Genomic DNA, 14,092 nt, shown 5'->3' on the forward strand with positions numbered 1-14,092 from the left:
CTCAAAATGGAATTCATAGTCTTTTTGTAAAGATATAAAATATTTCCTTGAGATAAGTTTAATGAGTTTGGTTATTCAGAGTGTTAGGCCTAACCACTTTAGTAAAGAGTTATTAAAGTTTATATTTTATGAAATTTGATTTCATAAATATAAATATATATATATATATATAAATAACTTAAAGGATTAAACCGGGTACTCAAGGATCAAGAGATAGTAATTTACAAAGTGATAGTTATATATTATGACTTTGTAATACCACGAATATTTTCATGAATGGGATAATTGTTTAGATAATAAAGTCTTGGGATTTAATTTTATTAATAAAGCCTAGAGTGCAATTATATTTATATAGTGGTATTAAATATAATTAATGATAACTTTGGGCTTGTCAAAAGTTGATAGATAAGCCCAAAACCCATTGGAGTTAGAGCTTTATTTGTTCCTTTGGTCCCATCCCAAGCCACACACTAAAACCCAATTAGGCTGGCCCAAGAGGCTAGCCCAATTAAATAATTAGTTATTTATATATTTAATAAGAGTTATTAAATAAAGTAACTATCTTTTGACAGTTATAAAACCTACGTACGATTAAAAGAGAAAAATACAGTTTTCTCTAATTACATTCTCTTAAACAAGTGCATACATAACTGATTAAGAGACCACATGCATTTTGGTCATAACTGATTGAGAGACCACACATCTTAGAAATATGTGGAATTGGGGTGAAAATTGAAAGTCTTCCTAAGTTCGAACTTCTTTTGTTTTGAATTTCACTGCATCAAGGTACGCCTTTCTATTTTTTTTTTTTTTTTTTTTAATTCTAAATATTGCATGTTATCTCACATAAACAAAGTAGATACTTATGTTGCTTCCGCTGTGGGTTTTGTATGAGATGCAAACCAGTTTTTCCAACATGCTGAACATCTTATCAGCTAAGGAATTTGATGGAGAATTGGATAACAAGGGCAAGAGGTATGAGTAGGTTAAAGAACTAATGATGTCTAAAAATATTTATGCCAAGCAAGAGTGCGTATAGCGGCATCTAAGTTGAAAGGACTAACACAATTGGATTGTTTTCTTCAGGTGTGTACCCAATTGAATTTCAGGGACTATCACAAATAATCAATATATCGATTTGAAAGGAGTCATATAATTAAATTTTAAGAGCCACCTGCATTGACTTAATGTTCATCTGGGTGTGCAGAATAATTTCTCTGTTTGCCTTATTCCTACTATTCTATAACCCACTGAATGGGTTGAGACTTTCATAGTTCAATGCGGTCAAGTTGATTGTTCCTAACCATAGTCTGTAGTACTATGCTGTCAATGAGTTGAATTGAAAGGACAGGGTTAACTGGATTTCCATAGTTGATTACACAAAATTCCTTTCACAAACAGGTGAAGGTGTTTTTCCACGTACCCATTATTTCCATATAGGTTTGCTTTGAAAGTCCATTTGGAACTTGATTAAATTAAAGATCTCACAAACCATTGTATTAAGTTAGCAAAGTGCAGAACTTTGTCAGCTATTAGATGAAACTATCAAATTTAGAAGCTAGGCTTGAAAAGTTCATGGGATCTCAATGTTCATTTGAATGTTTTGTAGTTTATTATTGGTGTTCTACTTCACAGAAATACACATATATTCGTGACCTTAGAAGTATAAATAAGTATAAAGAGTATAGTGCTTAATTTTGAAGGATTAAGAATTGAACACAATTATATATTTAATTTGTCCATAATCGTGTCATTTGAAAAGTATCATATGTTGACCGGACCTTAATATATTGATGGAAAAAGAGTGTGAACTAAGAACACAACCATTTGGACAAGAAAACGTCAAGCACGGACTCACCTAATTAACCAATCAATGAGTTTGTGAACTGTGAACTGTGGAGTGCAATTGTAAAAGCCACGAGGATTTTAGTCTGACCTTTACTCGATCCCTCACAGTTCCTCACGGCAACACGACCAGTGCATTAATTGTGAGAGTAATCAAACCATGCAATACCATCAATAAGGGCAACAACTAGCGTGAACTACACTTTATATTAACTACATTTTATATATGACTAGCAACAGACCTATGTGATGCATGAAAATAAATAATTATTTTATATTGTAATATATATATTAATTTATTTTTTAAAATTTTTTGAAGATAATTTGTTCTCAATAAATTCTCAAAAAAAAAAAAAAATTGTTCTCCTTAAAAATTAAATAATTTATATTCGGTCCAATTATGTCTAATTCGGTCTAATTTGGTCCACTCGGTCCAATTCTGTCCACTCACATAATTTCAGTCCCCTTCAGTCTATTATAGACTAATTGAGTCTTAAATTGATTCTTTTTGTAGGTTTTCTTTTCAAGTTTAACTCAAAAATTCTTTTTTTCTTAAATTTTGAGTTGAAAAGTATGAAATTATATTTTATTTGGGCTAAATTTTTTAGTTTTGTGTTAAAAAATACAATGAAAATAGACATTAGAAATTAGAAATATGAGCCCTAAAAATGAAATAAAAATTATAAATATTCAGAATTCTTATTCGGTCCACACTAGTTCTATTCGGTCCAATTTGGTCATATTCGGTTTGTACGGTCCTAATCCGTCCTGTTAGTCCTATTTAGTCCACTCTGTCCACTAAAGTTCTATTCGGTCCACTTCGGTCTATTCGGTCTTATTCTGTCTACATTGGTTTTATTCAGTCCAATTTATACAATTTATTCGGTCCACTTTTGTCATATTCGGTCCATTTTGTCCACTTTGGTTCTACTTGATCCTATTCAGTTCAAATTGGTCCTATTTGATCCATTCTAACCACTTTGGTTCACTTCAGTTCTATTCGGTTCACACTGGTTCTATTAAATCCAATTTGGTCATATTTGGTCCATATGGTCCTAATCGATCCATTTTTCCTATTTAGTCCACTCTGTCCACTAAAGTTCTATTTGGTCCACTTTAGTCTATTAAATCTTATTCAGTCCACTTCAGTCCCTTCGGTCCACACTGGCTTTATTCGGTCTACTTTTGTCCTATTTCGTCCACATTGGTCCTATTCAGTCCATCTGTCCATTTCTGTCCTATTCGGGCCATTTTGTCCACTTTGGTCCTATTATGTCTGCATTAGTCCTATTTATTTCATTTTGTAATTCGGTCCAATTCAGTCCACACTGGTCCTATTTGGTCCAATCTGTTCACTTCGGTCATATTTGGTCTTGTTCGCTCCATTTTGTCCACTTTGGTCCTAATCTGTCCATTCGTTCTTATTTGGTCCAGTTTGCTCCTATTTGGTGCTCCATTTGGTCCAATTTGTCTATTCAGACCACTTCAGTCCATTTTGGTCCATTTCGATCTATTTTTGTGCACTCACATAATGAGAAAAAATATGTTTGGGTTGAAAGCACTTATTCTAAATCCAAATTTATTAAAAAAATATATTATTCTCAAACTTGTAATGTCTAAAATCTTAATCATAACATTTATTATTACTATGATTTTGCTGAGGCCCATTCATTAACGTAGCATTTCAATCCACTTCGGTATGGCTAAATTTAAGTAAGTCTTTCTAAACATAAAGGATATGAATACACAAATATAATTTTTAGGGCATTTATTCGTTTGTTTTAATGTCATTACTTTTAAATGAATTGCATGAGGTTGATTATACATTTAAGCAATATATATGTGTGTGTGTGTGTGTAATTTTTATTTAAATAAATTATTCATTCTTTGGAAAGAGATTATCATAATAATCAAAACTACTCATATCAAACTTATACTGAATATATATAATTTATTCTCTAAATTTTATTGTAGAGAGAGAAAGACTACTTGTGATGGGGAACAAAAAATATAAAACCAAAACGTATGAACCCAAAATAAAGTTTTAAAAATCACAATGATTCATCAATATAAAGTAGAGTTGTAAAAAAGAATAAAAAATCAAAGGAAAGAGAATAACACTTTTTCAAGAGAGAATGAGAGAGAGAATAATAAGAAATATATAGAAAATAATGTGAGAAGAAAAAAAGTAAAAATGAAAAATATAGTAATAAACACCAAATTATCCAAGTCATGTTATGTAATAAAATAACATTATATTCTTACATACAATCTTTATAATGCAATATGATAACATCTATGAAATTAAAGAGAATAAAAAAGATAACAACTTAAAAACACGAAACTTAATCACATCAAACCAAAATAGAGTTCCAAATAACACAAAAATTCATCAACCTAAAGTAGAGATGCAAGAAAAATAAAAATAAACATCTACCAAAAAGGGAAAAAATGAGAGAGAAAGAGAAAGAAGTAACCTTTTGTATGTGGGAAAACTATCTATAAAATGGGGAAAGAGAATTGTAAATTTATAGTAAGAGAAGGGGAATATGAAAAGCAAGAAATAAAGGAAAATAAAGAGATAGAGAAAAAGTGATATTAAGGTAAATAGTAGTGGGGAAACGAAAAAGTAAAAGGAATGAGAAAAATTAGAAAAAGTATAACAATAAGTTGAGAAATTAATAAGAAAAAAAAAATCTAATTTTGGTGGCTGTATGTTTGTTATAGTTTCATTAAAAAAACTATTATTGTTTTTAATTCCATTCCTATATAATTAATAATGTTAAAAAAAAAGAAAAAAAAGAAGAAGCTATGTTAACATTTTTTTAACAACAAAAACCAATTAATTTCTTGGCTTTATGATGAAGAGCAATCATCATGAAGCAGACGTGATACGTTGAAATTCAATCATATTTACTTCCTTGGTTGGATGATAGAAAACAATTATCATAAAATAGATGCTATACGATGAAATTCTTTCTATCTATCAACCCCAAAAAAAAAAAAAAAATAATAATAATAACCTCAATGTTTGTCAATTAAATCAATTAGTAAAAGTCATTTTACTTGAATAATTAAAGTATTTACCAAGTCAAAATTGCTCATATTTTCAATTGTCAATTTAGAATTTGGTAGGTTAGTGACAATTTGGAAATTGCTATTCTTTTCAATTGATCTGTTAGTATTGGAGGTTTAAAAAAAATTTAATTGTTTTCCACAATCTAGCAAGTTGAAATTGCTCATATTTTCATTCCTAAGTTCAAGTGTATTATGCCAAGAAAATAATTACATTTGACTTTTAAAAAATTGCATGTTCATTGATTTTACATCGAGAATCTAGTACGAACAATTAATTTGGCGAAATATTCAAATACCATATGCATCAAAGTTGCAAAATGATCTTAATTTTAACTAATACTTAGCAAATACATGCAAGTATTGCAGTTTAACTATAAAATATTATTAGGCATTTCTCCTTATCATAATTTCATTATGATAAACTTTATTCACCATTTCTTTATCTCTCTCTCAGCCTTGCAAATTGCGATATAATCTGAATGTTCTTTTGGATTATCAATATTATTGGATGGTTTAAATATTACTAATTGTCATAGTAATTGGTAAAAATAATCACAGAAAGTTCAAGAAATATTTATATTACTCAATATATGTTAGGTCTCAAAACTAAATATAGTGGTTCCAAGGTTTGAACGTGATCTAATAATGTTTTAGAATTTAACGTTAAGTAATGTTAAGTTGTCTATTTTTAAGGAAAATAAAATAAATAAAAAGATGGATTTGAAATGAGTTTCAATTAATAAAATATATGTGGAATAATTTTAATAGAATTTGAATGGAATTTGAGATCTATATTTTTTAATAAATTCGAATTTATAATAGGTACTCTCAACCGAAAGATCAAAATGATCCAAATAAATCGAATCGGACCGAAAAAGGACTGAATGGACCAAAGTAGATTGAAGTCGACTGAATTGACCAAATTAGACAGAATGGACGGAAGCGGACCGAAATTGGCCGAAATGGACAGGATTGACCGAAAAGGACCGAGGTACACCAAAATGGACAAAATAGACTGAAATGGACTGAAACAGACTGAATTGGACCAAATGCAAAGTAACAACACACAGACAAAAGAATTGATGTTTTATATACTATTAAGTTTTAAAAATAACGATTTCGAGTTTTCATCCCACCTAGCGACAATCACTAATTATAAATTTATTAAGGTCTCATTATTATGACATCAACTATTTGTATCTATGTGCATCAACCATTTGTGTCATTTTTTCTTTTCTTTTTTTTTAACCATAGAAATTTTTAATAAAGGCAAAATACAATGTTAGGTATACTGCATTTCTGCTCACCCAGTGAAATAGACCAATCTAAACCCGCTGAATCTTTTGCTCTCTCTCACAGGCTGCAACATTTGTAGGAAAATTGGTTTTGTTCTTGACACTTATTTTTGGCTTGATCATGGTTGTTGTGTTTCAGTTTAGCTTGTATCGAATCTGTTTGATGAAATGCTTGAGAGGAACTTGGTTTGAGAGAGAGTCCCACAGATAAAGTCTTCTCTAGATGTGATAATTTGGGAACTTTTCCCATTCTTTTATTATATACTCCCTGGCTTGCAAATTTGTGGTAGATTTCATGTATAGCATTTCAGTTTGCCATAACCATAAGGCTCAAGTTTGTGGGTGAGTGTTATGTCCTCCCTTTTTTATCTGTACTATAGATGGGTCTTGTGGTTGTGACTGCTGATACAGACCTCAGTGGTGAACGTACCAAGGGTAAACAAAGTTTGTAGCTCACCACTATTTCACATTTGTTTGACAACTGAGATCCTCAAGATCACCAGTTGCCTTTCAAAGACAAAATTAGAGATTTCCCAAAGTGTCCACCTTGTGCTTGGAACCCCCATAAGTTTGTTTAGGAGAGATTTAAAAATATTCAAGTACGAAACTGTTATGCTGCTGACGGATTTTTTGGTAGAGCTTGTTGTAAGACATATCTAATGACTCTAATGAATTAACGTATAGTTTAGGCAATCAGGTTCTGCTTCTCCAGCTTTATCTACATTTTGATGCAAAATGGTGCTTTAAAACATGGTTTCTAGTAATTGGCTTTATTTGTAAATTTCTACATATAGCTAGTTGAAGAAATTGTGGATTTATACTTACATATGTTTTCTGGTAGACTAATACAAGTAAAGAATAATGATAATACTACTATATTGGAAATTATTGCTACTACAACATAACACTCTACATAGGAAAGCTAAAAGCTTTAGATTGAGACGCTGTTGGGAATTCCCTTGAAAGTAAGTCCTTCTTCACTGGTAGGACAGAGCAAAGTGTATGGCATCTTCACTGGACCAACACGGTTCTTTAATTTCTCATCCTTGTTCCTCTTCGTTATTCTATCCTCAACTTCTTTCAGGTTCTTTCCAAATCTTTTAAAGGCTTCTATTGGTTCTGTGTCTGAGGTCCAGTCAAGACTGTCTCTTTGTCCAAGAAAAATCTCATCAGATGAGTGCCTTGACAAGATTTCTACAAGGGAAATGCCGAGAACAGACTCAAACTGGGAAGTAAATATTTTCAGGAGAGCTTTTTCAGGGTGAGACTTAAGCTCCTCATAGTCAGAAGTGCCTTCTTCCGGCATGAAGTGACGGCTCATTGCTGGGCGGTTTGGGGGGTAACCTCCATAAGGATACTGTCCAAAGTTGATAGCTGCATGGAGGGCTGAAGCAATCCATATGATAGTAGTGCATGTTTCGATTAGCTCTTCTCGAGTCTGCATTTTAGGCCACCAGGGCTCATCTTTTTTGTCACCATGACCCTCCTCTCTCAGTTCCTTCCACCAGTACTGGAGTTCAGAGTCATCTCGGACCATGTCATCAGTCTTGTAATAGAAGGAGCAGTAGTCTTCAACCCATGTTTTGATTGCTGACCAGATTTCCAGCCCATCAACAGCATACGGGTAATCCTCTATCAGTAGGCGCAGACCATGTGGGGAATTCACATCCTTAACTGCCATTCCTCTGTGAATAAAGAAAAGGAGAAGCTTGTATTGAGATATGGCATGAACATATATATGGTTTAGGTTAGACCATGTTAGCATTTTATATCCCAAACTCCTAAGCCCTTAGTTGCTCAACCTTTCTAAACATCATGTAGTAGTGTGAAGTGTAATTTAGCCAGTTACTAGTTTTTTTAATAGCAGTTTTACTGAGGGATTTGTTCATAATGCATTTCTGTTCTTTAGTTACTATTTTCAATGACATATGAACCATGGATTTTTCACCCCTTTCTGGACTATAAGATATACCTCTTGACGAGATCAGCAGGGAGTGCTTGTTCAGGAAAAACCCAGTTTTTATAAACTTTTGATGACATCTCCATAGAATACTTTCTTGGAAATACTGTTGACTCCAGGGCACCATTAGCATTAATGAGGACCTGTCGGGCCAATGCATTTACATTCATGGTGTCACGGAAGTGAGGATGTAACAGTTTATAAATTGGGTGAAGCACGCTCAACTGCCTATTGGTTGCTATCACAAATGGCTCAATTGCTGCATGGGTATTTAACCTGTGATCGCAATTAAAGTTATTTAAAACTCATTTCAAAATATGAACTGAAATAAATTTTCTGAAACTTCATCAAAATCATACCAGTGACTCATGAGCTGGTGATAACCGGAGTCATTCACTACGACATAAGATTTAGCCAGTTGCCAAATGAAATTTTGGACACCTTCTTCAGCTGGGGTATATACTTTGCTAATGGCTCCAAACTGATCTCCATCAGGATGGGGCAAGCTCAATTCAATTGCTAATGGCTTCAAAGTCCCATCCTCATTCAAAAAAAGGATTGTCCTGCTGGCGTAGATCTTTGTGGAAGTCTTGTTTATCCTACTCAGGTATGGCATTAGTGTATCATGATGATCTAGTATGAATAGCTTGTTGCTCTTGATTGCCTATTAAACAAATTGAATTTTGTTATCATGGTTTATTATCTGCGGAATAACCGTTGACTAATGTCAAACAATGAATTAGAAACATTACCTCATCTATGGAGAGCCCATTTAAGTATTTCTCGATGTGCTCTTTGGTTATGGCACTGGTTTGATAACCATATACTTTACTATCCAACTTGCTTGTTGGGGGGAATTCCTGTAGTTGAATTAGATGTGGTTATGTTTAAATATTGAAAACCATGATCTTGGTTAAGCTGTTGAGAAGATGAATGAAGAGAAACTCAACTTTGACAGCCCAAACAAGGATTTCAAATTCATTATTTTTCATTTTTATTTCTTAAAAGGAAAAGTAGAAAATAAACAACGAAAGGTTTAAAGTTTACTTGGAGACGACAGATGGTGACAGGGTTTACTCCAGCTAGCATTTCTCTTGCAAATTCTTCATCAGTCTTCCAAGCAGAGCTATCCTCTGGTCCAAATCAACAAAAAACCAAGTTTAAGTGAAGGGGAATAGTAGAAAAAGGACAAATGTAACAAGATCTGATATATTATTTGCACATTTGAGGCACAAGTCTGTCCCCCCCTCCTCCCCCAACCAAAAAAAAAAAACTCAAAAAAAAAAAAAAAAAAAGAATAAGTCACTAGTGTCATTTCAAACAAAATCTTTTGGGCCTTACAAAGTCCAGTTATATAAAGTACCTTTAATCACTTGAGGCACTGGATATTTAAGGAGTTCTTCACCATCAGTTCGGAAGATTTCCTTCAGCATCTCTGCAGGGATGTTCTTCCTAATATTCTCAAGTAAACCACTGGGCACCTTGATTCCTCCTTCATAGAGCTTGAGTATATCTTCTAAGCTTTCAAACTCATTGTTACTAAATGCATCTTCTAGCTCAGGTTTAAGGAACTGAGCAATGCCTTTCAGTGCATAAGCAACGAAGTCTGACATCTTCAAGTGTCCAAATCTTTCATCTCTGGGGACATAGATGTTTATGCTAAGAAGAGGGTTCAGCCTACTCTCAGTGTTACGATCTGTTGAGATCATAAAAGAAAATCATATAAATAACTGCAATAATGTTTACAAAATTTTAAATTATTATTTACTCTATTGATGAGTTGAAATCACACAAATTCACAACTTCATTCATCACTAATAAATTTTAGCTGGTTATTTCTCAAAATATTCATGATTGTAGATAATATGAATACATTCTATAGCATTTTTTAACATGCATATTCCCAACAAGAAAACCCCCCTCTCAACACGCATGCACACTCACATAAAAGATAGAAAGAATTTCAAAGGCAGAGTCTTTCCTAGATCTTGAATCTGTGATTTGTTACTGCTAAATGTTAAATGCTAAACAAACACTATGTTGAAGCAGTGACTGGATAAATTAAAGCGTCTAACCAGTCTCGGTCGGTGGTCGCCCAGTTCTTCCCCTGCGTGGATAGGGGTACTCACTAGATCCTCCAAGAACTGGACGTACATGTTCTGGACCCTTATCAGGATTCCCCAAATCATTGTAGTAAGCATAGTCATAGACTCTGTCCCATTCTTTTAGCTCTCCCTTTCCATCTCCTCTCAAATTTACAAGTTCTTCATCTCTGTACTTGCGCAGTGGTGTTGGAGTTTCACTTGGAAGATATGTCTGCATAATTATATATCATGAACTTGAACATTAGTCTTCAAAAACTGAACTCACAGTTCCACCTATGCTAACTAAGCAAAACAATATGGACTACACTTGGATGCATAAAACTAATAGCCACTAAACTTTTTATTGGCTTCTGGGCAATGTGTCTCAACTATGGACAATTTTTCATCTGATTTTTACATTTTTGAAAGCTTCTAGCAATTTAGCTTTTGTATTGAAAGCTAGAGTTGCATACAAAATTCATGTTTATTAGCATGTATACTTCCTCCTATATATAATTACCTTGTTAGAGAAGAAAATGCGGTCTTTCTTGTATTTGTCTGCAGGGTAAACCCATGAATTGCAAGGAAAATGGATCCGACCTTGTCCTGGAACATCTTCAAGTGTGATACTATTGAGGTAGAACTCACTATGATGATTATTTCTTATCAAAATTGCCCCCGGAACTTCCATCTCATTGTCCCAATCAAAGGTAACCTTGAAAGCAGACTCGCCTGCGGTTAAGGGGGTGATTGTAGTAATCCAATCTTCCAAATATGCTGGCTCTCCAAGTTTTCCTTGCAACCCGTTTTCTATAAAATAAATAAATAAATAAAAAACATCAAATTTGAAACTAGTTATATAGTAAATCAGAAGATAGTAATCATCAACTATCAAAATGATAATATTTTCTGTGATCTGATGTTATTGTACATCTAAAGATATCTTAAATGCAACAGATTGATACAGATCAAGGTAGTTAAGTTGTTGCTTCTTGAAATGATTAGGCAAAGTTCACTATCCTTACATTTGAGTTTTCAGTTTGGCTCATGTCAACAGGTTTTAGTGAAGTGATCTGCACCAGCGTTGGAGAATTTCATAACATTACACATTGCTAACTCAAACAAGGGTATATTATATAACAACTTTCTTCTAATGCTCCAGTGCACTTTGTTAGATTCTAACTAACAACAAAAGACTTAGTCTAATGCTACACTTTTTTATAGTCTAACTAAGAACGAAGACTTCATCTAATGCTATATTCCACTGGAGTGGACATAGGAGTGAGCACTAGACACAAAGTCACAAACCAAACTCATGGTCTAACCTGTTGGACCTTTATAATTTTGGTTAGTTCCACTTTTCTTTTTCTAATTTAGGAAATGAAGGATATAAATGCTTACATCTGAATTAGTTCTATAACATTTACTCTAGCTTTGGAGATCAGTGAATGAGACTTGGAGGTGCAAAACTTAAACCCAATCTATCTCAAATTAGTCCGTATCAACCCTCAAGATAATTTAGCCATTTACAAGCACACAATTTTACTCACTAGCAATGTTGGACTAAAGCCATGGAAATTGGTTTCTACGCTTTCCCATTGAATAGTCCTAAGTCTTTGACTTGGTCTCCATGTGTCTCAGGGTTAGAGAACACTTTAGTACGAGAAAACTTTGAGTAGGTAAGCATAGAAATTAACATAGTCAATACCAAAAAAAAAAGGCAAACAAACAAACAAACAAAGTATAAAGATCAAAAGAAAATGCAAATTGACTGGGAGTTTTGATTGTTGACTCTTTGTTGAGTGTCAAGCCCCTGGGTTGTTGAGTCTCAGGCAAACAAACAAACAAACAAAGTATAAAGATCAAAAGAAAATGCAAATTGACTGGGAGTTTTGATTGTTGACTCTTTGTTGAGTGTCAAGCCCCTGGGTTGTTGAGTCTCATTAATCCAAATCACACTGTCTTTATTCACTTTCCCATTTACTAAAAACAAAAAGGATTACTGCTACTACACTTCATTCCCTTTCATGAATAAAGTTGGGTTCCATTAATCTTTATTCTATAAGGTCTGTGATCGAATTTGATAGCATATTTTAGATACTCCCATAATTATATGCTTTTCTTTCTTTAGTAATAAAGTAATATTATTACTTGTAAGTTGTGACACATTGCTTTCACTATCATTTCCAAGGTGAAATCTTTGAAATTAGTAAAATAAGAAGAAATTTATTACCAAAAAAAAAAAAGAAGAATGAAAAGAAGAAGATGAACTCACCTGGGTCACCATTGACAGCACTAATGAGCTGCAGAGAGACCTTTTGGCCTAAAAATTCATGCAGACGATCAAGAAACGAAGCATGAAAGTCGTTGAAGTCCAAAACGTTCTTCTTCATCAACACCACAGTCCCCTTGACCTTCGAGTTCTTGCTCTCATTGAAAACCTCCAAGATGTTGTGTGAGGATTTGGCTCCTTTGGACACTGGGACTCCTCGTGATGGAGTTTGGCCCTTCTTCTCAGCTGTTGAAGAGACACTCAGTGATCGAGATCTCGTCAACCCAGCACTCTTGCTGCATGAAAAACCATGCCACTTCATGGTAAAAAATAAGGGTCTACTAGTTACTGATGTAGTAGTTTGATCTCGACCCTTGATTGATGATTTGACCGTGTAGATTGGCCTGTTAACCCCACATGAAGTTCCTGCAAAGGACTTCATGGGAGTCAGACTCAGATCTTTGGAGTGAAACATCTCTTGCTTCAAGTGGTTTGCTAAAGAATATAGGTTTGAGGAATTTGGTATGAGGAATGGAAGAGATGAGTAATTGTTAATGGTATTTATAGCCTTTTATAGGTGAAATATTGTGGTATTGAGTATTGACTAAAAAGTATTTTAAGATGAAATTGCAGTATTGACTAGAAGTAAATATAAAGATTAAGAAGCTTCACTTGTTCATATTGGCCTTTTTCCTTAACTTTTCTTATAAAATTATTCTAAAGTTGCTGCGAACATCTTTTATCATTTACCCAACGAGGTTGCATATCTTATCCACCCAATTCCTTTATTCGCTTATCAAAAGAAGAGTCCTTATTTTATTACGCGGTGATATTTCTTTAATATTTTTATAATAAATTATAAGCGAGCAGTTGTTATTGGTTCTAATTTAAATCTATCACTGAAATTACTTTTTTATTCCATCAATAACAATTTGTAACAATCTATCACATAAAATTTATTGTAAAAATATTATGAAAATATTATGAATATAACATTTCTCTATTTTATTTGCTTAAACAAAACAAAAAAAAAAAGAATCTTTTAGGAAATTTGTATGTGCTGCGAGGGAACGAGAGAGGAAAGTTAGTGGCATTTATTTGGTATTGATTAAGAAGCTTCACTTTTTCAGATTTCCCTTTTCCATGCCTTTTCTTGTTCAAGTATTTTAAATTTGGTGCAATGATGCAATTTTTTTTTTCTCAATCTTTTAGTTAATAATATTATGGGAAATGCTAACGAGTACTCCTAGGACACTAGTTAAGAATCCAATTAAAGAAAGTTTTGACATCACTTTTATGAATGAAAAAAGCTATCAAAATATTAATTACTTTTTTTTCTTTTCCTATAAAAACTTTCTTTAACTAGATTCTTAACCAGTGCCCTAAGGGCACTCTTTAGTATGACCCTAATATTATATATATTTTGGCTGCTCATCAAAATTTTGTTAGGGTTTCAATTAATTCAATAGGTAAAGTCTCTTATCGTAATAAGACTAATCGGTGTCTTGACTTAACGATAAAGAACCATCATTAAAATTAGAAGTCATAAATTGAAATC

The 14,092-nt window shown here is 33.0% G+C and overlaps 1 protein-coding gene across 1 annotated transcript; it reads right to left on the reverse strand.

Moving 5' to 3' along the window:
* Nucleotides 1-7,013: 7,013 nt before the first annotated feature.
* Nucleotides 7,014-13,211, reverse strand: LOC115981619 (probable linoleate 9S-lipoxygenase 5). The gene is made up of 9 exons (XM_031103897.1): nucleotides 12,538-13,211; nucleotides 10,783-11,072; nucleotides 10,254-10,494; nucleotides 9,542-9,874; nucleotides 9,226-9,311; nucleotides 8,931-9,038; nucleotides 8,538-8,842; nucleotides 8,191-8,454; nucleotides 7,014-7,903 (listed from the first exon to the last, which is right to left on the reverse strand). The coding sequence occupies exons 1-9, from the start codon at nucleotides 13,007-13,009 to the stop codon at nucleotides 7,150-7,152; spliced, it is 2,853 nt and encodes a 950-aa protein (XP_030959757.1). The 5' UTR covers nucleotides 13,010-13,211; the 3' UTR covers nucleotides 7,014-7,149.
* Nucleotides 13,212-14,092: the final 881 nt, after the last annotated feature.

This window comes from Quercus lobata, chromosome 3, assembly GCF_001633185.2.
Source record: "Quercus lobata isolate SW786 chromosome 3, ValleyOak3.0 Primary Assembly, whole genome shotgun sequence".
In the NCBI taxonomy this organism is placed as follows: domain Eukaryota; kingdom Viridiplantae; phylum Streptophyta; class Magnoliopsida; order Fagales; family Fagaceae; genus Quercus; species Quercus lobata.